Source organism: Sminthopsis crassicaudata, chromosome 1, assembly GCF_048593235.1.
Source record: "Sminthopsis crassicaudata isolate SCR6 chromosome 1, ASM4859323v1, whole genome shotgun sequence".
In the NCBI taxonomy this organism is placed as follows: domain Eukaryota; kingdom Metazoa; phylum Chordata; class Mammalia; order Dasyuromorphia; family Dasyuridae; genus Sminthopsis; species Sminthopsis crassicaudata.
In genome coordinates, this window is record NC_133617.1 from 513222413 (window position 1) to 513242832 (window position 20420).

The 20420-nt window shown below is 35.7% G+C and overlaps 1 protein-coding gene and 1 long non-coding RNA gene across 9 annotated transcripts in view; one reads left to right on the plus strand and one right to left on the minus strand.

Annotated features, from left to right (window-relative positions):
• Nucleotides 1-13639, minus strand: part of TUT7 (terminal uridylyl transferase 7) — an 86858-nt gene extending 73219 nt beyond the window's left edge. For 2 of the 8 annotated variants that reach the window (XM_074281658.1, XM_074281657.1), the window contains exons 1-4: nucleotides 12341-13190; nucleotides 9957-10499; nucleotides 4147-4325; nucleotides 3720-3836 (exon numbers count right to left, since the gene is read on the minus strand). In XM_074281658.1, the coding sequence (XP_074137759.1) occupies nucleotides 3720-3836; nucleotides 4147-4325; nucleotides 9957-10467 (807 nt within the window). In that variant the 5' untranslated portion in view covers nucleotides 10468-10499; nucleotides 12341-13190. Of the gene's footprint in view, nucleotides 1-3719; nucleotides 3837-4146; nucleotides 4326-9956; nucleotides 10500-12340; nucleotides 13192-13236; nucleotides 13469-13590 lie in introns of those variants that run through there. The other 6 variants (XM_074281656.1, XM_074281655.1, XM_074281659.1 and 3 more) reach the window with 6 other exon arrangements.
• An 83-nt stretch (nucleotides 13640-13722) lies between these two features.
• Nucleotides 13723-20420, plus strand: part of LOC141550717 (uncharacterized) — a 38119-nt gene continuing 31421 nt past the window's right edge. Inside the window, exon 1 of the long non-coding RNA XR_012484669.1 lies at nucleotides 13723-13850. This is a non-coding gene — a long non-coding RNA (uncharacterized LOC141550717). The remainder of the gene's footprint in view (nucleotides 13851-20420) is intronic.

Below are 20420 nucleotides of genomic sequence, written 5' to 3' on the forward strand. Positions count from 1 at the left end.
AATACTATGCTCTCTTTCCCTCTTTCTCTGCACTCACCTCTCTGCTTGGTATTTCACATTCCTCCATCAAAAAAAAAAAGTGTTAAAATAAAAAATCCTTTTAAAAAAAAAACCACCTCCAAGTGAAAGCAGAATAGATTCCTGGACACTGCCCTGGATGGGGCTTGGCTTCAGATCTTCAGGGTGGACACGGGAGACCTCTGCCCTGATCAATACACTTACCTGTGTGTCTGGTCTGCAAATCTGTACCTGCTTCCCCTGCATGCTCCTCTTTTTGCTATCATATGTCTTTGAACATTTTTACTTCCCCTATCCCCCCACTAACCCATGGCACTCATCCTGTATTTGTCCTTCCCTTCTTTCCCCAGGTCCACTGGCAGATTCACATTACCTAAAAACTGCTTTTTGGTATCAGCAGAAAAGTACATTTATATAAAGTAAGAATAGTCTATATCTAGGCAAGAGTTCATGTGAAAAATATATTGCGGTATTAGTTGATAGAATCTTAGGCTATATATCAAGAAAGACAAAAGATGCTGGGCCAGGGAGGTAACAGACCCATTGCACTTTGCCCTGGTTAGATGATAACTAAAGCAACTGAGAAATCTAGAAGCTTTCAAAGAATAGTAACTTCAATCATGGTGACTATTTAACCCAACCTTTAATTTTACACAAGAGGAAAATGAGGATGAGACAGAGAAATGACTTAACCAAGGATATGGGAGGGTTCATATTAAGGTAACTAGCTCTAAATCCAGGCCATTCTGACCATATCAGCTGCAAGGTCTTAATATTATGCCATATGAAGACTGGCTGAAAGACATGAGAATGTTTAGAAGACTCAGGACTAACATGGCAGCTATCTTCAAATATCGGGACTGTCATGGAAAGGACTATTCATGCTGTTTGGCTCTAAAAGTCAGAATAAGGAGTAGCATAGTGTAAACTTCTAAGACACAAATTTAGGCTTGCTATAATGAAAAGAACTGGAACCATCTACAAGTGAACGAGCTGCCTTGGGACAAAGGATTCTCCTTTCTTCCTCAAGAGATCTTGAATCAAAAGCTAGATGATCCCCTAAGAAGATTCTTCTTCAGGTTTAGGTTGGATTAGAGGCCCTACAGAGGCTCCTTCCAATTCAGAAACTTGGTATGTTTTCTAAACAGAATTCTTATTACACAAGACACTTTGGAACAACAATGAATACTTTCGGTAAGCATATGCTCATGAAAATGACGAGATTAATTTAGCAATGTCATCTTTGTGACATATATCAAAGAACTATGTGACACTTATACCTGGGAGATACCTAGGGGATATACCTTGTTGGAAGACTGTCCTAAACCAAACTGAGTCTTATTTTCTCTCTCTCTCTGTATTGTGACTGTGAAGATGCGGTTGTTTATAAAGCAGAGTCTATGAATCTTACCTATTCCATTATATTTTCAATAACAATAGTCTCTGTATGTGTAAAAAAAAGTCTATTCTTACCAAATTTTATAGAAATGAGGATAGGCATATGGGTTGGTATTTATTGATGTATTCTTGGTTACCTTTTATTGGTGGTAATGCCATCTTTAACTTTTTGGAATCATGGTTTTGGAGATATTAGAAATGAATCTGACTTTAAAACTATTCTGCCATCTGTATGTATTTCCTCTGAATATATCTGGTCTGTCCAGATGCTTTTCTTGACTTCATTTTTTGAGTGCCATTTCTATTTCCTCCTCAGTTATTAATAAGCCAAACGTGTTGGTTCTTCTCTATTAATATAAAATGCTGGTAGATTTTTTTTATTACACTGATTTATTGTTTTTGTCTATAAATGCTCTTAGGATAATCCTATTTGGGTTTTATGCTAGATTTTCTGCAGAATTGTATCTTCCTATACTTTTTATCATTTTGTGAAGCAAAACTACTCACAATTCTTTCCATCTTCACCTCCACAATTTTTAGAAAATGAGTTAGTATTCTAAACTGATGATGTGCTTGGCTAGCATCTCTCCACTAAGCAAAGATTTTAAGTGTTGCCTGGCTGAAGCAATATTTAAATTCTTCTGGCCTCCTTGTTGTGGTAATCTGAATATTGGTAAAACTCTCTTAAGAAATAGTGATAATCAGAATTAATCTTTATTATTATTATCCATTTTTCATAGCTTGTTCAAATATGTAAGGTAGGAGCTACTGCAATTATGTTACTGTTACCTTTATCTTGTTCTTCTAATTTACTAATTTTTATTTTTGCTGTAATAACAACAATCATTGCATTTACATAGTACTTTGAAATTCATAAAACACTTTTCTCACAACAACCCTGTGAACTAGATGATAGGATTATCTCCATTTTATAAATAGGTAAACTAAAGCTCTGAGAGATTGAATTACTTGCCCATGAACACAGCTAGCAAGTATCTAAGGCAGGATTTGAATGCAGGTTTCCTCATTCAAGTCCAACACTACACCACACTACCTTCATAAAGTCAATGATCTGAACATCATACTGACATAATACTAAAAGGAGTTCCGTTTTAGTAACCAGAAATTTCTTTTGTGTTAAGACATAGTAAATTTCATTTTTAAAAAACTGATATTATTTAGTGGTTGCCCTGCCCAATGCCTTCTGATGCTTTCTGAAACAAGTATTGGTGATACATACGTGAGGCTTCTGAGTAATTTATATGCCTCTGGTCTCTTTAATTTCTTAATCCTGAACCATATTTTCCAACATATTTTTTGGCTGTTTTCCCTGTGCCCACCTTCATATTGAAGTCACTGAGTATCAAGGTATATGTTCACTTGGTTTTGAGGAACTTGTGAAGTTCTTCGTACTTTCTCTTCTGCAAGAAATGTTAGCACATATGCTACAATTATTGTCATGGCAGTCCCCTTTGTCTATGTTTATCAGGAGATTTGGCCAAGATGTGATGATCAGGTATTTCATGAAATTTTTTTGTTGCCCTCTGAACAAAACCAGCCCTGTCAACTCTTTTACTCATTTCTACAAAGAGAACCTGAATCTAAGCCATTCTTCTATTTAATTTCAATAGAGATGTGGTTCAGTTTCTCCAATACCATATCAACTACCTGGATTATTGGACAAAGATTTCAGACTTATGAGTAGATAAAAGATTTATCAGTAGCAACAAGTAAACTGTCTATAGTTGGCCTATACAGATGCTTTCTTTCCTGCTACTTTGCGACCACTGAATACTAGCAGAAGGGAGTTTCACAGGCCTGAGGGCCAATGTTTATCTAATTCATGTCTGGTCTTGAAGTCAATAAGACCTGGGTTCAAGTTCTGTCTTTGACACATACTGGCTGTGTGACTCTGGGCAAGTCCATTACCCTTTTAATGCTCTATGCAACTTTCTAAGACGACAAGTTGCAGGAAAGATGCCCATCTGTATTGTAAAAGGGAGGTTCCTCATCTAGGGGAGTCCCCTATATCAATGAAATCATAAGTTCAGTCTCTATCACTAGCCTATGTGTTAGCACCCTAACTGAAGACTTTATCACTGAGTGGCCAGTGTGCAGATGATGAATTTCTTCATAATTAACTAGGCTGGTCATTAAGCAGTAGGCACAATCTCCTACCATGGCCCTAGCAAATGTTTTAGATTGGGGTACTAATGTAGAAAAAGATATGAATATCAAAATGATAACTGACAAAATATAAATTTCTATGCATATTAAATAAATTATGTGACACATTAACTTACCTTTATGTTTTTCTTGTGCCTCTTCTCTTTGATGTGCTTATGAGCAGATGCAATGGAATCAACTAAGACATCACAGAGTTTGCATATGTATTTTGCTGTGGGGTAGTTTCGTGAGCGCTGAAATTTAGAAAGATATATTCCTACTCATAAATTGGCCCAAAAGTTTGTCCCTATGTATTTCCTGAAGTGTAGCATCATAAATTAACTTCATTTACCATTACCATAACTAATTTTAAATTTCTGAATATTAACTCCAAAAATTTTGTAAAAACAGTTGCATTTATATGAAATATACAATTGTGTCATTTAATTCTACTGAATGTGGTCTAAGATGTAGTTTGACCTTTAATAATTAAAAAAAAGTAACATTTAAATAATTCCAACACAAAAATATTGCCTGTTGTTAATGAAAGTGAGAAAACATTACCTTTCTTAGTCTATCAATGCAGTCTCTCTTTAATCGTTCTTCAGCCTGTCTTAAGCCCAGTAATTCTTTTACTGACAGCACTGACTCATCTATAACAGGCCCATCCATGTCTTCTTCTTGATCATGCTCTTCTTTTCTAGTTCTCCTTGATTTTCTGGGTTTCTTTGGCTTCTTGTTTTCTTAAGTTAAAATGAATTTCATTAGCAGTATTCATTAGCAGTGTTAGGTGTGTCTATAATTATCCATTTTAGCAGAAAAAAAAACGACTGTTAAATTGACCAATAGCAAAGATCATGGCTTTCCTGTAGTCAGTTAACTTGAACATTTAATTACCTCATTCTGAATAATTCAATCCTTCATAATTCCTGAAATTTTAATTTCATTGATTTCTAAATTTCTCCATCCCTTACTGAATAAGCCATTCCTTAATAACAAAGAAAAAGAGGGAGAAAAAACCCCCAAATAATTCAGCCAAACCAATTAACACAATCTAATCTAAGAGGTATATTCAATATACTCCACATCCATAGTCTTCCACCTATACAAAGAATAGATAGATGTGCTTTCTGAACTCTTCTACAGGGCCAAGTTTCTTGGAAATTATAATCACGCAGCATCCAGCTTTATGTTTTTGCTCCTCATGAATTGTTATGACATGTTTAGAAAATGAAAAGCCTTAAGTAAGAAAATCTATTTTAGTCAATAATTTTTATTTTTTTCCTTGTAGTTCAATGGACAATACATTAAATGACAAAGATTATGAAAGCAAGTCTTTATGTACTATTCAGATAATAGTCAACTTTTCAATTGTAAGCTCTTTTTGAGTAAAGGAACATCATTTAAAGTATTTGTGACTTTGGCACCTCACAGTATGCGTCACGTAAGAGGTGCTTTGAACATTTTTTAAAAATTAAATTCAGACAAGCTTTCATTTTTACTCAACAGAATAAAAAATAAAACAGACAAAAAACCCCAAATCACATAATCATAAATAGAACACACTATCCAAAGGAAACCAATAATGGACTATTAAATCTTTCAGCAAAAGGCAATTTATGAAATACCCCAAAATCCTGAGGCTAAAAAGTCAGAATTTTTACTAATATTTAACAGCATTAAGCTACTTCCTATTTTCTTCAAACTTTTACTTTTCTCTATCTATTATTACCTATTTGGGTATATTTTAGGTAATGTGAGAAAGGGGAATTTGTAATAATAAAAATAAAATTTTGTTCTAAAAATAGCTATTTTTCATCAACTCTGTTAGGTTCTCATTGTTAATCTTATTAAATGTAAATATGCTGCCCTCAAGGCCAAAATAAGGACTTTGGGGTTAAATTTTGAAAAATTATTTGATTGTATGCAGCTCTGGATAGATCCCTGCACTGTTCTGAAAATGAGGCTACTTGAATGGCATTTGAATCTCAAGTTTAAGTTCTGATTCTAATGGTTCAAAAAGTAGTTTAAAATTATTCTTTGGAAATGTATCCCAGTTAAAAAAACAAAACAAAACAATATTTCTAAGTAAGTGGCAACAATTCAGCACATACAGTCCTACCGTATATGCAGGACTAGCAATGAGTCAGTCATTTAAAGAAAAATTTTGTGGTGGTTAGGGGTTCTGTATCTTTCCATTCAAACCAAAATAAACAAGAAACAAAAATGTTGACAAGAGCTGTAAATACTAAACAATACTCTGCTTATGCCACCATATAATAAACATAAATTATGTTTTCTGAGAAACTTCTAAAAATACTATCCCCCTAGCTGTTGGGAGAAAAAAGTAAAAGTTAATGAATTGAATAGTACAAAGGGAAGGTCTTCAGCAAAAAATTTTAGAGGACAGTGACATAAAGATAACAGCTTTAAGGAAAGAATTGAAGTGAGGAAAAAACTCATTTTACTTTAGAAAATGAATTATCTTATTTATCCCAAAATAAATTAATTATCCTGGAATCAGTAAGATCTAGGTTCAAATCCAGCCTCAAGTCACTTATTAGTTACATAAAATTGAGCAAGTCATAATGCTGGTCTGCCTCAAATTCTTCAACTGTAAAATGAAGATAATAACAGCATCAACCTCCCAACACTACTACAACTACAAAGACTAGAAGAGATAAGAAATGTAAAGCACTTGTTTCCTTCCTTTCTTTTCTAAGTAGCAATTAACTTCTTTAAGAAGTTTCCTTTAGTGAGATCAGCAAGATATCTGCAAGAGTTCTAGATAAAAAGTTGCTATTGTGTACTTTCAAGTAGTTTCCCAACTTCATAAAATCAATCTAAATTATCTCAACAATAGGAAGCAAAGAGGTAAACTAAGATGAAGCTATGATGATATAGGGCTTTATGAATAACTTTAAAAGTACCCTCTTTATATTTCTGTGAATTATAAATGGATATCTTGCCTTAATGAAAATGTCTATACAATCCAACAATTATTATTACTCATATATTAAACTGAATTATACTTCTTTCATTTCTTCTAAAAATTTAAACAAACAAACAACTGATTTGGTTAAGAATTTAAGACAAAGCTGAATTTTTTTGGTAAATATTCCAAAGGAACTTGTATTAATAATCAAATGTTTTAAAATTATGTCAAAATGTTTGTTCTGAAAGTGGCTATCTCAGACCAAATTTGCAACATATTACCAAAAACTTCTCAAAACATATCAAAAATGATTTTTAATTTAGTTATGGCTCCATTTCTATTTGAGCCACTTTTTAATAATTTATTATAATGTATATAATAATGTATTGAGGGAAGCCTCAGTGATTATGTCTGAACATTTTCTTCATCACAAAGGGATTTTTAAACTTGAGACTAGGAATAATAGAAGTTTATATTAATGCAGTTTTTATGATTAGCTATAATATCCAATAAAAAGAATTTGCTGGGGTGGGAAAGAGTTAATATCATCATAAAAAAGTCTATCCATTGGCTTTGCTTCTTTGAGCTTTATCATGTAGAAAGATGTGGCAGAACTCTGAGAACCACTTAATTTTCACATGGAACCAAGTTTCTTTATACCTATTTTGTTCCTATCTTTTTGAAGGTCATTTGGATTACCAGCATATTAATACTATTATCTTCGGTAACTCACTCAATATATCCAAACAATTATCTTCTGGACAAGAATGGCTTCTTTAACAATGACTAACATTAACACCACATTGTCTACATATAGTGGAAGAAAACTTGATGACTGCTGATATTTAGCCAGAATTCAGTTACCATGGGGGGAGACACTGAATGAAGCACAATTATAAAAATTAGTCAGAAAATCTTTGCCTATATAAGAACAACTCAAAAAGGACAAACAAAGGACAAAGAATGAATGCAGAGTGAATAGGAGTCACAAATTTTCATAGTTGGGAAGTCTCATTAAGCTTCCTCTCAACATTTTGTTCTTTCTCTTTTTCCCTCAGGTAACTGAGGTTAAGTGGCTTGAGAGTTACATAGCTAGGAAATGTTAAGTGTCTTGAGGCTAGATTTGAACTTAGGTCCTCCTAACTTCAGGGCTAATGCTCTATCCACTGCCAACCTAGCTGCCCCTCAATATTTTGTTAAAATGTAAGCAGCCCTGTCCAGGGCTAGATTGTGTATGAGTCAAGGACATAAAGAAGGAAAAGCAACTGGTAACAGACCCACATGTTACAGAAGAAGAAATTATTAATGTGAGCTTCCCACACACATAATTTGCTCATAGGAATCACAGATCTCATCCCTAAAATGTTCTTTCTATATGGAAAGATTTACCTCTTTCTCTCTTACAAGTACACATCTTTAAGATATGAATTAATTTGGTATAGGGATAGGACCTCTGATTTCATTGGTATACAAAGTTTCCACTACCTCGGCTAAGGCAGGGCAGTATTTCTTTCAAAAGTTACTGAGCACTGAGAAGTTTAGTGACTTGCCCAGAGTCACACAGCCAGGACATCAGAGATGTATTTTGAACACAAGGGTTCGAGAATACATTTGAAGGGATTAATGTTAAGCAAAACTGAGTATCTGGTAGATTTTTTTTTTTGGACAAAAGACTGAAAAAAAAAAAAAAAAGGAAATTTACAGGAGAGAGATAGTAAATCCCACATTTTCACAATGATTTAAATAGAAAAAATGCTTTTAAAAACCCCCTGATATTTAATACCTGTTTACTATGCAATCAGAGCCTCTCTATAAACTGCCTGAAAGTGTATGGTATAGAATCATCTCATAGGGTTCTATTTTTAACAATATTTTGATAATTAAATGACTAAAAAATTTCTTCTATTCAATAGTTTTTAAGTTATTGTGATAGTTAATTTTTTTTTTTTTTAGTGTCTTGTAACTATATACAAATATATGCTATCTACCCACTTCTATATCCCCTCTCCCCTCAAAAGTAGCAGCGCTAAGTAGCACATATAAAGTCTGAACAGGCTATGTGATTCTGCACAATGTCCTAAGTAACTTTCTCATGGTATAAGAATTTTTCTGCATTGGAAGCAGATTTTTAACAAGGGAGCTCTTATCTCAGAGTTGATGAATTCGGAGGACCAGGACAATCCTCTTCCAAAACAGTTAAAACTACAGAGATAAACAAAAGAGTTGTTCAGTCAGAATACTGCTCTCTAGCAATGTCCTTAAATATTATTATTGTCTCAAACTTGTAAGTTGCTTAAGAATAGACTACAAATATGAATGGCAACTTATGTTACTCAACAGTAACTTTAAAAAAGTTCTCTTTGTTATCTTGTTTCTTAAAGTTCCAACTACAGAATTCTAATAAACTTTGCTGGTCCTTTCTCTTCTGCACAAATATAACCCACAAATCCTGTCTGAAGGTGGAAGTAACAGAAACATCAATTTTTTTAAAACATGGAAAGATTAAAAGTCCCCTACTTTAAAAAACAAAATAATTTCATCTTTCCCAATGTGCGCATGTGCACATACATACACACACACACACACACACATGCTAAATTAACCAATGGACTTTAGTTTGCTCTCTGACTTCAGACATAATTAACCTTTGGTTTCTTCATTTGTACAATAAGTATTTAAATTAATTCTTATGTAACTATGTATATATTTTTTTGATGTTCCCATTAAAAAAAGGAAACTAAAACTCATTACGACTTAATATAATTTTATGTATTGGTGCAACAGACATTCTGATAAGATTTTTCTTATGCCAATATTTTAACATTAACTGATGATATGCCAACTAATTTCAAGTAGTTAGTAAACTTGTTCTTGTTCTTAATCACTTGTAAATGACTAAGCTTTTTAATCTAATTTAAGATTTTTCATATATTGTTGATTTACAGATAAAGATATATCTGTAACTATTGTATATATGAAAAAAATTATGATTTAAATGACTATAGAAATAGTTAAAACATGTAAGGAAATTACCTATATTTCACTTTTTGAAAAAATTTATAATTAACTAATGGTTCTTTCTAAATAACTTGTAAAGAACAGGTTCTTTAATACAGGTTTCAGTGTTTCAAAAAACTAAGCATTCAAAACTTTTATCTATATTTCCGACTTTCTAAATGAATTCACAGAAACAAAATGATCAACATAACATATTACATTCTAATAGGACCAAGAAATGAACTATTTGCTGAACTCCGATTTTCATGATTATATTTCTGAAAATAATGCTTTAAGTGACTACTTTTTTGAAAACTGAACTGAACCAGGAAAAATAAAGCTGCATTGCTGAAAGCAATAAAAATTCATTTAGATAAGAAAATACTAGATGAAAAGACATTCTTGCCCTGGGGTTTTAACTGCAGAAGTTGGGGTATATTACCAGAGCCTCCTGTCTGCATTTCTGAAATTTCTATGTTTGTTAGGTCTTTCTGAAGTTGCCATCTTACACTTCTGTTTCCTCTTCCATCTTGCCACCTATGGCCATCTTCACCTTCCTGAAATGGGTCTTTTCTTGGTCGGTTTATAACAGAAATCCTAGAGCCAGTTTTGAAATCTAACCAGTTGTCTGTTTCATTCAATTCATCAGTAAGCCATCTCCTAATATTATCTTTGTGGCTGTCATTTATTCTTCCTCCTTGACCATGACCCATGGTTTTAGGTGCATTTGGGCTGCTTGAAATAGCATGTGGTCCTTTCCTGGGGCTATTTCCATAGTTCCCTGGTGTTCCTTTTTTTGGGGGAAGGCCTTTTTCTGTTTTACTGCTATGTCCATTACCAGAATCATCCATTATTAAACAGTCTGGTTGTGGAGAAGCCTTCTTGAAATCATCATCTATAATCCCACGTTCTTTATTTCGCTTGAAAAAACAAGGTTTTGCTGCATCTCCCATTGTTTGTGCTCTTCAGTTTTCTTTGTAGGTACCTGAAAAAAAATTTTTAGTTGTTTATTTTAACAACTAGTATTATATTACACTACTTTCAAAAACAATGTATTTACTACACAAGTACCAGAAAGTTTTTCTTTGTTTAATAAAATCAGAAACATGACATTTCAATGATATAAATTGAAAGTAAAGTTTGGCTATTATTTTTCATTTTTATAATACTATCTGTAAAACTAGAATCATGAGAACTTAATGCCTCAGAATTATAAGAATAATAATGGTTTTTCAAGATTGTGAGGAAATAAGGTTTTTAGTAAAATAAGTTGTATCTTTATAAAATTTGTATCGCAGCATTCAAAACTTTTATTTCTATTTCTGACTTTTATTTGAATCAATTATGTTACAAATAGACTATTTTAACCAGAGGATATTATTTTTACCACAACAGTATACTATATCAGCTGTCAAAGAGAATTTCATTTCAAGGTAATATCATTTACATTATAAAAATAAAATGTTCTCTTATAAAGACTGCTTGAAATTTAGTTTAAATTAATTTTAACTCTCTGACAATATATAAATGGTGAAAGGCTCTGAAAATTATTTGTCCTGCCTCCCTCTCTCCACATTCCTTTTAAAATACCAGAAGAAATGGAACAATGATGTATAATCATATTTATTGCTTTCTTAACAGTTGCCCACACTTGTTTGGGATGCCCCTTCTAGTTAATCTGTTCCTTATCACCTCTGATAGTAGTTTAGGGAACAGAATAATGTATGGTAAAGAGCCAGACTAGGTATCTTCATGGTATACTTATACCTTATTTCTTACGTCTTATGTCTTAAGACATACTTATGTCTTAGCAATCCTAAAAAAGTATTTTACATATATATATTTCAGTGATTAGAAATGATTACTTCCTAAGTCAAATGACAGTAGGACTGGGTGGGGAGAGAAAGGAGCTACATTCAATTAGTCTATTGTTCTTCAGGATTTAGAACTCTGGTGGTTGATACCAGTTATTTGAAAAGAATCATTATTTAGTTATGTTTTTTTCAAAAAAATGAAATGCAGATAATTTTCCTACATATTTTAACTATTTCTATAAATAGCCATTTAAATCATAATTAAGAGGTTACTCAATCCAAATCCTCTACAAAATTATGGAAACTATCAACAAATACAAACATTATCAAAAATGTCGGAAAAATTAGAATTGTATCTAAAACACTGAATCTATTACATATAGCTTTTTAAATACACAATAAATTTAATGTATATATGTAATGTATAATGTAATATATATAATGTAATATATATGTGTAATATATATAATATATATAATGTATATATGTAATGTATAATGTAAATTTAATGTATATTACACTGATTAGTTCTGACTTTCTCTTATGTTTTAAAAAATGTTTTACTGATGCTTTCTTCTGTTTTTTGAAACATCATCAAATAAAACCCCTCCCTTGCAGCGAATATGTCTGAAAAAAATAAGCATTATTCTACATCTAACCAACAATTCCTAACCAAGAAGTGGGTGGGCAAATCTCCTCTACAGCAGGGCCTTTAACACTACAGTCCAAAAATTAGTTTTCCAAAAATATTTGGATAACAGTGTTCAACATTATAATCCTAGTGTATATTTTGCATTTAAAAACACTTCTTGGAATGGGTTATCAAGTTACACTAAAATGCGACCTCCCCATTTCAAACACTGGGCAAGTTAAGATCAATAGCCTTCTGGACTCAACATTGGTCATTTCATTTTTGGGGGGAGGGTTTAAGTTTTTCAAAGCTGTTTTTTTTTATAATATTGTGATTATTATATACATATAAGTACATATATATAGCTCTGGCTCTACTCACGTCACTGGGCTTGAGTTCACAGAAGTCTTCTTAGGATTCTCTGAATTAGTCTCTTTCACCATTTCTTAGGGCACATGAATCTCTCTCACATTCAAAATACCATAATTCACTCAACCGTTTCCTAACCGAAGGATATCCTATTTTGTTTCCAGTTCTTTTGCAACAATAAAAAATGCTACACTTCAGCCCCTACAGATCCTTTAGCAGTCTTGGATCTCTTTGAAAGGAACGCTAATACTGAATAAAGGTCTGCAATTTGCTGACTTTTTGCCAAAACCTCTCGTTTTACACAAGAGGAAACCAAAGTTCAGGAAAGTTAAAATACTCATTCAAGGTCCCACGTAAAGTAAAATAGCCAAGTCTAAATTCGAACCCAGATGCGCTTGACTTGAAATGCAGCGCTCCTCGTCTCCCTCAGATCCTAGTCTACCTCCGAATGCAGCATTGGAAGAGAGGATAGGAGGGAAGGAAAGCTGCCCGTGCTGCACTCCCCACCAGACGCTACAAGAGGGGCAGTGGAACCCGGGACCCCCACCCCAAACCCGGGAAAGAGCCTCGTCCTGGACCTTCCACCCCGTCCCGTTCCGTCCCCTACGAACAAAGAGGAACAGAACGGGCTCAGCCTCGACCTCCTAACCTGTGCCCGGGGCGGCCCTGAGAGAGCGCCCCAGTCCGACAGGCTGCCCGGGGGGTGGGGGGAGAGCGAGGACGGGGCCAACTGTACGCCCGGCCCGGTCCTGCCGGTGCTCTCGGGCTCCGAGGCAGCAGCGCAAACAGAACCCGAGAGGCGAAGCCAAGGACCGAGGGCAGGAGGGGGGAGCGGGTGGGGGTAGAAGAGAGAAGAGACAGACCTCTCGCCCCCCCCCCACTACCACCCCCCTCAGCTACACACTCACCGCCTCCGTCGCGAACCCCCACCTCTTCCGGCCTCGGACCCTTCTCGGTCTTGTTTTCTTTCGGCCCCACTTCCGGCGCTCAGCTCCGCTTCATTGTGCGCGATTGGGAGCAGAGAGTGTTACAGCTCGAGATGTCCGCCGCACTCGCGGGAAACTCGCGCTGAGCTCAGCGAGGACCCAGCGATTTCCCTAAACTCCCCTCGGGCTCCCTCAGAGTCTCCGCCCCCTTTCTCCAAGTTCCGTACCTCCCGTACCTTCTGCCCTGACTTGGCAGGGCTACCACCCAAGCGGGAATTTCCCTCCGTCCTGGAGCAAACTAGGAAAGTGTTTGAGACCCCCCACTTCCTCCCCTACCTAGTGCTGGGTCTGACTCAGAGATCCGGTCTGGGTCTTCTATTACTTCATCCTGGGGTGGGGAGCTGCGTACCAGAAGTATTGAAGGTCGTCGTCACAATCTCTCCATTCTTTTTTTGCATTAGTCTCTGGTTCTCCGTCTGTCCAGTCTAATCGCCTGGTAATAGTGGGGGTCCCAAGAATGCTGGACCTTCTCCTTCCCCCACCCCCACTCTGCTCGAAATCGGCGGAAGACCTGGAGCTTTCGAAGGGTGGAGAGGGTGGGTAACTCCTCCACTAGAAATACTTCAACTCTACACCAGCATCCCTACAATTGCCGTTGCATGTATCAATTGAATCTTAGTCTATTTTATAGATACATGTTAGATGCAGGAGTCTTGTATCTTTTCTTGTACCTACCATAGAGCCTAGCATCCATTCATTATCCATCCCTCCCTCCCTCCTTTTCCTTCCTTCCTTCCTTCCTTCCTTCCTTCCTTCCTTCCTTCCTTCCTTCCTTCCTTCCTTCCTTCCTTCCTTCCTTCCTTCCTTCCTTCCTTCCTTCCTTCCTTCCTTCCTTCCTTTCTTCCTTCCTTCTTTCCCTCCCTCCCTCCTTCTTTCCCTCCCTCCTTCCTTCCTTCCTTCCTTCCTTCCTTCCTTCCTTCCTTCCTTCCTTCCTTCCTTCCTTCCTTCCTTCCTTCCTTCCTTCCTTCCTTCCTTCCTTCCTTCCTTCCTTCCTTCCTCCCTCCCTCCCTCCCTCCCTCCCTTCTTTCCCTCCTTCCTTCTTTCCCTCCTTCCTTCTTTCCCTCCTTCCTTCTTTCCCTCCTTCCTTCTTTCCCTCCTTCCTTCTTTCCCTCCTTCCTTCCCTCCCTCCTTCCTTCTTTCCCTCCTTCCCTCCCTCCCTCCTTCCTTCTTTCCCTCCTTCCTTCCTTCTTTCCCTCCTTCCTTCCTTCTTTCCCTCCTTCCTTCCTTCCTTCCCTCCTTCCTTCTTTCCCTCCTTCCTTCCTTCCTTCCTTCCTTCCTTCCTTCCTTCCTTTCTTCCTTCTTTCTTTCCCTCCCTCCCTCCTTCTTTCCCTCCCTCCCTCCTTCTTTCCCTCCCTCCCTCCTTCTTTCCCTCCCTCCCTCCTTCTTTCCCTCCTTCCTTCCTTTCTTCCTTCCTTCCTTCCCTCCCTCCTTCCCTCCCTCCTTCTTTCCCTCCTTCCTTCCTTCCTTCCTTCCTTCCTTCCTTCCTTCCTTCCTTCCTTCCTTCCTTCCTTCCTTCCTTCCTTCCTCCCTCCCTCCCTCCCTCCCTCCCTCCCTCCTTTCCTTCCTTCCTTCCTTCCTTCCTTCCTTCCTTCCTTCCTTCCTTCCTTCCTTCCTTCCTTCCTTCCTCCCTCCCTCCCTCCCTCCCTCCCTCCTTTCCTTCCTTCCTTCCTTCCTTCCTTCCTTCCTTCCTTCCTTCCTTCCTTCCTTCCTTCCCTCTCTCCTTCCTTCCTTCCTTCCCTCTCTCCTTCCTTTCTTCCTTCCCTCCCTCCCTCCTTTCCCTCCCTCCTTCCTTCCCTCCTTCCCTCCTTCCCTCCTTCCTTCCTTCCTTCCTTCCTTCCTTCCTTCCTTCCTTCCTTCCTTCCTTCCTTCCTTCCTTCCTTCCTTCCTTCCTTCCTTCCTTCCCTCCTTCCCTCCCTCCTTCCTTCCTTCCTTCCCTCCCTCCCTCCTTTCCCTCCCTCCTTCCTTCCCTCCTTCCTTCCTTCCTTCCTTCCCTCCCTCCCTCCCTCCTTCCCTTTCCTTTTCTCTTCTCTTTTTCCTCCTCCTCCACCTTCTTTTCCTCCTCCTCCTCTCTCTCTGTCTCTGTCTGTCTTTGCCCCTTCCCACCAAGCAGATCTGCAACTCTAGAGGAGGTAGGGATTTTTTTTTTTTTTAATCTCCCACGATTAGCAAACAGCCTGACACTTAGTAGGTACTTAATACATGATTATATAATTGTACAGTCTCTTATTGGGTAATCTATAATTTATGGTCCTTGAATCTAGAGAATTGCCCAGAGCAATGAAAGTCTCAATTCAATTCACTTCACTTACCTTTCCTTAAATACCCACTACAGCAAAATTCTGGAGGGGTACCCCCCCCAAAAAAAAGAAGCAGTTTTTTGTTCTCTAGAAGTTTTCATTCCTTGGGGTGAGTATAGTGGGAACAATACATAAACAGATAAATAAATACAAAAATATGTGCAAAGTAAGTCAGTTTACTTGGGAGAACACTGGAGTGGAAGTGAGGTTTAGGGATCAGATGGTCCTCAAAGTAGGAGGGTGGTAGAATTTTGAATGAAGCCATAGATTCTAAGAGTTGGACGTGAAAAGTGCCTCCATTTCAGGTAGCCAGGAACAGCATTTGAAAAAGTCAAGAGGTGGGAGACAAAGTTTTGTGTGTGAAGAATAGTGAGAAAGCAAGTTCGGCTGAAGATCTGAGCATGAATGGGTTGAAATGTCAACAAGCATTTATTAATTACTGTGTGGCCGGTACAGTCCTAAAGATAGGTTAGACACAAACTCACCTATTTGCTGTTTCCCATAAATGATATTTCAGATACATCCTCCTCCCTCGGTGCAAAAACGACTCAAATATTCTCGTCTTGGCTGGCTACCTTTAAGGTTCAACCCAAGTGCCGCAAGTTTCTAGACAACTTTCCAGTTTCCTTGGCTGTTAATATTGTAGCTGTCAGTTACTTTGTAATTCTTGGGATGCATGTATGCTGTTTTATTACTTATTTTTGTATATGTTGTTTCTCTTTTGATAATGTAAGCTCCTTTAGGACTCGGATTGTTTAATTTTTGTATCTCCAGCGTGTGCTTGGGAGATGGGGGTTGGGTAGGACAAAGGATAATAAACTATGCTTATACTGTTGCCTTATAGAATTTTATCGAATTTAAATTCGAAAGATCTTAAAATCTACTTAACAACCTACTTAACAATCTACTTAACTAACACAGACAGTGCCCTTTAATAAAGATTCATCAGGGTGTGGTGGGTTATACTTTGCTTTCTTATATTCTATTATTGAAATTATTATTGCAGCACAGTCACCACACCCAGTTTAGCAATGTTATTATAAAAAGCCTGGCTTAGATGAAATCGAGTTAGAAAGCACAGGGTTTGAGGAGATCACCTTTAGTATTAAAATTTTAATATTTTGTGTTTTCTAAAAAAATTATATTTATTATTTCTTAAAACCTAGTTTCTAAGAGGCCAAAGGACTACTTTTGAAATTCTCGAACTACGTAAGAAAGATCCGGTTTTAAAATCCAATAGTGTTAAAGAAAAAGTTAGGCAATGTTACATTTGTTATACTTTTCCTCCAGACTACACTTGATAGAATAAAAAAGGAAAAAAAAAAGTTTTACTGGAGCTTTTTAGTATCTGATGGAAATTTTAAAAATTTTTTCTGAACTTAACAGCAAAATGAATACATCATTCCTATTAAGTAAAACTGAAAATTATATATAAAACTGTAGCTGTTATAGAATTTGTTTTTAAATATATGACAAATTTAGAATAATTTTCAAAGTTATGTTTTTGTGTTTCCTTTTGTTCTGTATATTTAAAAAGAGTGCTTCAGTGAATTTTCTCTTCTCCTTATTTCCTTTCTTGCTTACTTCCCATTTGCCCTATAAATCACATATTCCTTCCCTATTCTTATTCTCCCTCTTGTTCTCATACCTTTTCCCCCAAATAAAAAAAAAGAAAAACAAACCTCTTAGAAATTTTAAAGATATAACATGGGAAATTTTGTTGAAAAGAGAATTTTTTCTTGGGCTTCTACCTTGAGTAAGAGGCAAAACTCAGGACAAAGAGTAGTTTATTAGAATATAAAGGTAGCAATTTTGTCTAATCAATGGATATAAGTGATGACTTCAAAGTGGGGCTACCTTTTATTAGTGAGTTTCATAATGAGATATAGACAATTCATATAGGTCCATATAAGTAATTGGGGCAGCTAGATAGCATAGTGGATACAGCACTAAGCTTGAAATCAGGAAAACTAGAGTTCAAATGTGAACTCAGGTATTTGTTAATTATATGACCCTAGGCAAGTCACTTAAGCCTATTTACCTCAGCTTCCTCACCTGTAAAATGGGTTAGAGAATGAAATGGCGAATCACTCTAGTATCTTTGCCAAGAAAAACCCCAAATGGGATCACAAAGAGTCCAAAATGATTGAAAAATATAAAATTTATCCTAAATATTGCTCCTCCTTTGTCTCTTTGTATTCTCAGTGCTTGGCACATTACTTACTGCACATTACTACAACTTAATAAATGTTGATTGAGTTTGCCTGGTTGCCTCTAGGTTTTTATTTGTATATTTCTTATTAATAATTATTTGGAACATTCATATGGTTTGTAACTTTTTACAATTTATTTGAGAACTGTTTGCTTACATTCTTTGACCACTTTACTGGGGAATGGCTTTTTTGCTTCTCTTTTATTATTTTTTAAAAATAGTATGATCTTTAATATTACAGTCTACATTTTCATGTAGAATATATTGTGTAATAGGATATAAAGAGTTGTTCTAAGCCTAATTTCTCCAGACTGCTTTCCAGGTTTCCCAACAGTTGTTTTTAATCAATGAATTCTACCAAAAGTAGCTAATATTTTCTGGTTGGTCTAACATTGATTTCCTATTTCTTATTCTTCTTTGTCCAATCGATTCCATTAATCTATCTGCTTTCCCCCTTTTAAAATCGATATTAGTGATTTTTATGACTACTACTTTATAATAAAGTTTTGAGGTCTAGAAGTTCATCTTTACCTTTTTCATGATTTCCCTCAATATTCTAAATTTTTAATTTTTCCAAATGAATTTTATTATCAAGTTCAGTAAAGCATCCCTTTGATAATTTAATTAGTATAAGATTAAAACTGTAAATTAACTTTGGTAGTATTGTCATTTTTGTAGTAAATATTGGCATTGTCCACTCATGAGAACTGCATATTACTCCTCCAGCTATTTAAGTTCTTTATGTTATTAAGGAGTATTTTGTAATTGAATTTATTCACGTATCTTGTGTGCTTTGATACGACAAAATATAGCAGCATTTTTCATAATTGTAAAGAATTGGAAACACAGTAGATAGCCACAGATGCAAGCATAGCTAAATAAATTGTAATACATGAAAGCAATTGAATACTAATATGCTATAAGCAATTAAAATATGATGAATACATAGAAGTGAAGAAAGAATTACATTAACTAATGCAGAATAAAGTAAGAACAACAACATATTCACTGACTAAAAGAGGATAAATGGGAAAAAAATGACCACAAAATGATAAAAAAACAACAACCCAGAATGTTAAGAAATTACAAAGCACAAGCATAGCTCCAAGCAAGAGATAGTAGAATATACTCTATATAACCTCTTTATAGAAGTTGGTGGTTCACAGATATGATATACTATATATATTTTGGACTTTCTATTTTATTGATCACTTTTTTCCTTCCCAAATATTATTTGTTTTATTGATTAGTACTCTGGGAAGGGGAACAGTAGGGGTACTGAAGGTAAATATTGGTGATGCAAAATATAAAAGCTATCAATAAAACCTATTAAACAAAGGAAATTTTAATGTAATCTTAGGAAAACCTAAAATCTAGTTACCATATTATATTTGGTTTTCTTTGAATATATTAGTAGAAGGAATCATTTAAAAAAATCTCTCAGTGATTCGTTCAGTGCTTCTCCTTGTGACTTGAAAAGAGAGTTCATGTATTTAGCTGAACCTCTTATGTCAAAAAAAGGATTATAAATTTCCTAGGCAGTATAATGCTGGAATTTAGGCTTCTACAAGAGAAGGGAGTTTTCTACTAGAGCTTTGGGGTGTATCTTAAGAGTGATATGGGATGAGTATCTAACACTTTCAGAAAAACCTGGAAAGACTTACATGAACTGATACAAAGTGAAGTGAGCAGAATCAAGAGAATATCGAATATAGTAACAGCAACATTGTATGACAACCAGCTGTGAATGCCTTAACTATTCTTAGCAATAAAATGATCTAATATATGTCTCATGAGGAAAAAAAGCTACCCATCTCCAGAAAAGATCTGAATGCAGATCAAAACATATTTAAAACATTTCTTCATTGGGGGGGGGGGGGGGGTTGGTCTATATTTTCTTTTACAACGTGACTAATGTGGAAATATGTTTGCATGACTACACATGTAAAACCTTAAAATTGCCTGCCTTTTCAGAGAGGGAGGAGGGAAAGAAGGGTGAAACTTTGGAGTTCAAAATTTCAAAAAAAGAATGTTAATTTTTAACATGTACTTGGAAAAAAATATTAAAAGAGTAACATAGGAACTTAATAAATGGTTTTTGAAAAAAATGAATAAATATTTAAGCTAGGATTTTTTAAATATGAAGTTGGCTCCAAAGTCTATTAGCAAGCACACAATTTATTGCATACACTTCAGCAGTGATGATGCATCTAAAACAGGTAAAACTTGAAACAATGCAATCTCTTTTCTGTAGAGCCTTGGAGTCAGCAATTATGACTAAATCAGATCCAGTGCTTTTTTTGTTTGTTTGTTTGTTTGTTGTTTTCTATTAGTCAAATTTCCTGGCATGTTTCTTCCATACTCCTAGAAAGGAAGCATGATAATTTTGAAAGAGAATTGGAAGGTGGGGTGAGGAAGACTTTAGAAACATAAGATTTAGAGCTGTAAAAGAACTTTAGAGAGAATCTGGTCCAGTTCTTCTAAATTAAGAGATGAGGAGAATAAGGCTCAGAAGGGTTATGTGACTTGCTTATTGTCACATAAATAGCTCAGAAACAGTAGCTTCTGGATCTGTCTGCTACTCTATGACCTTGAGC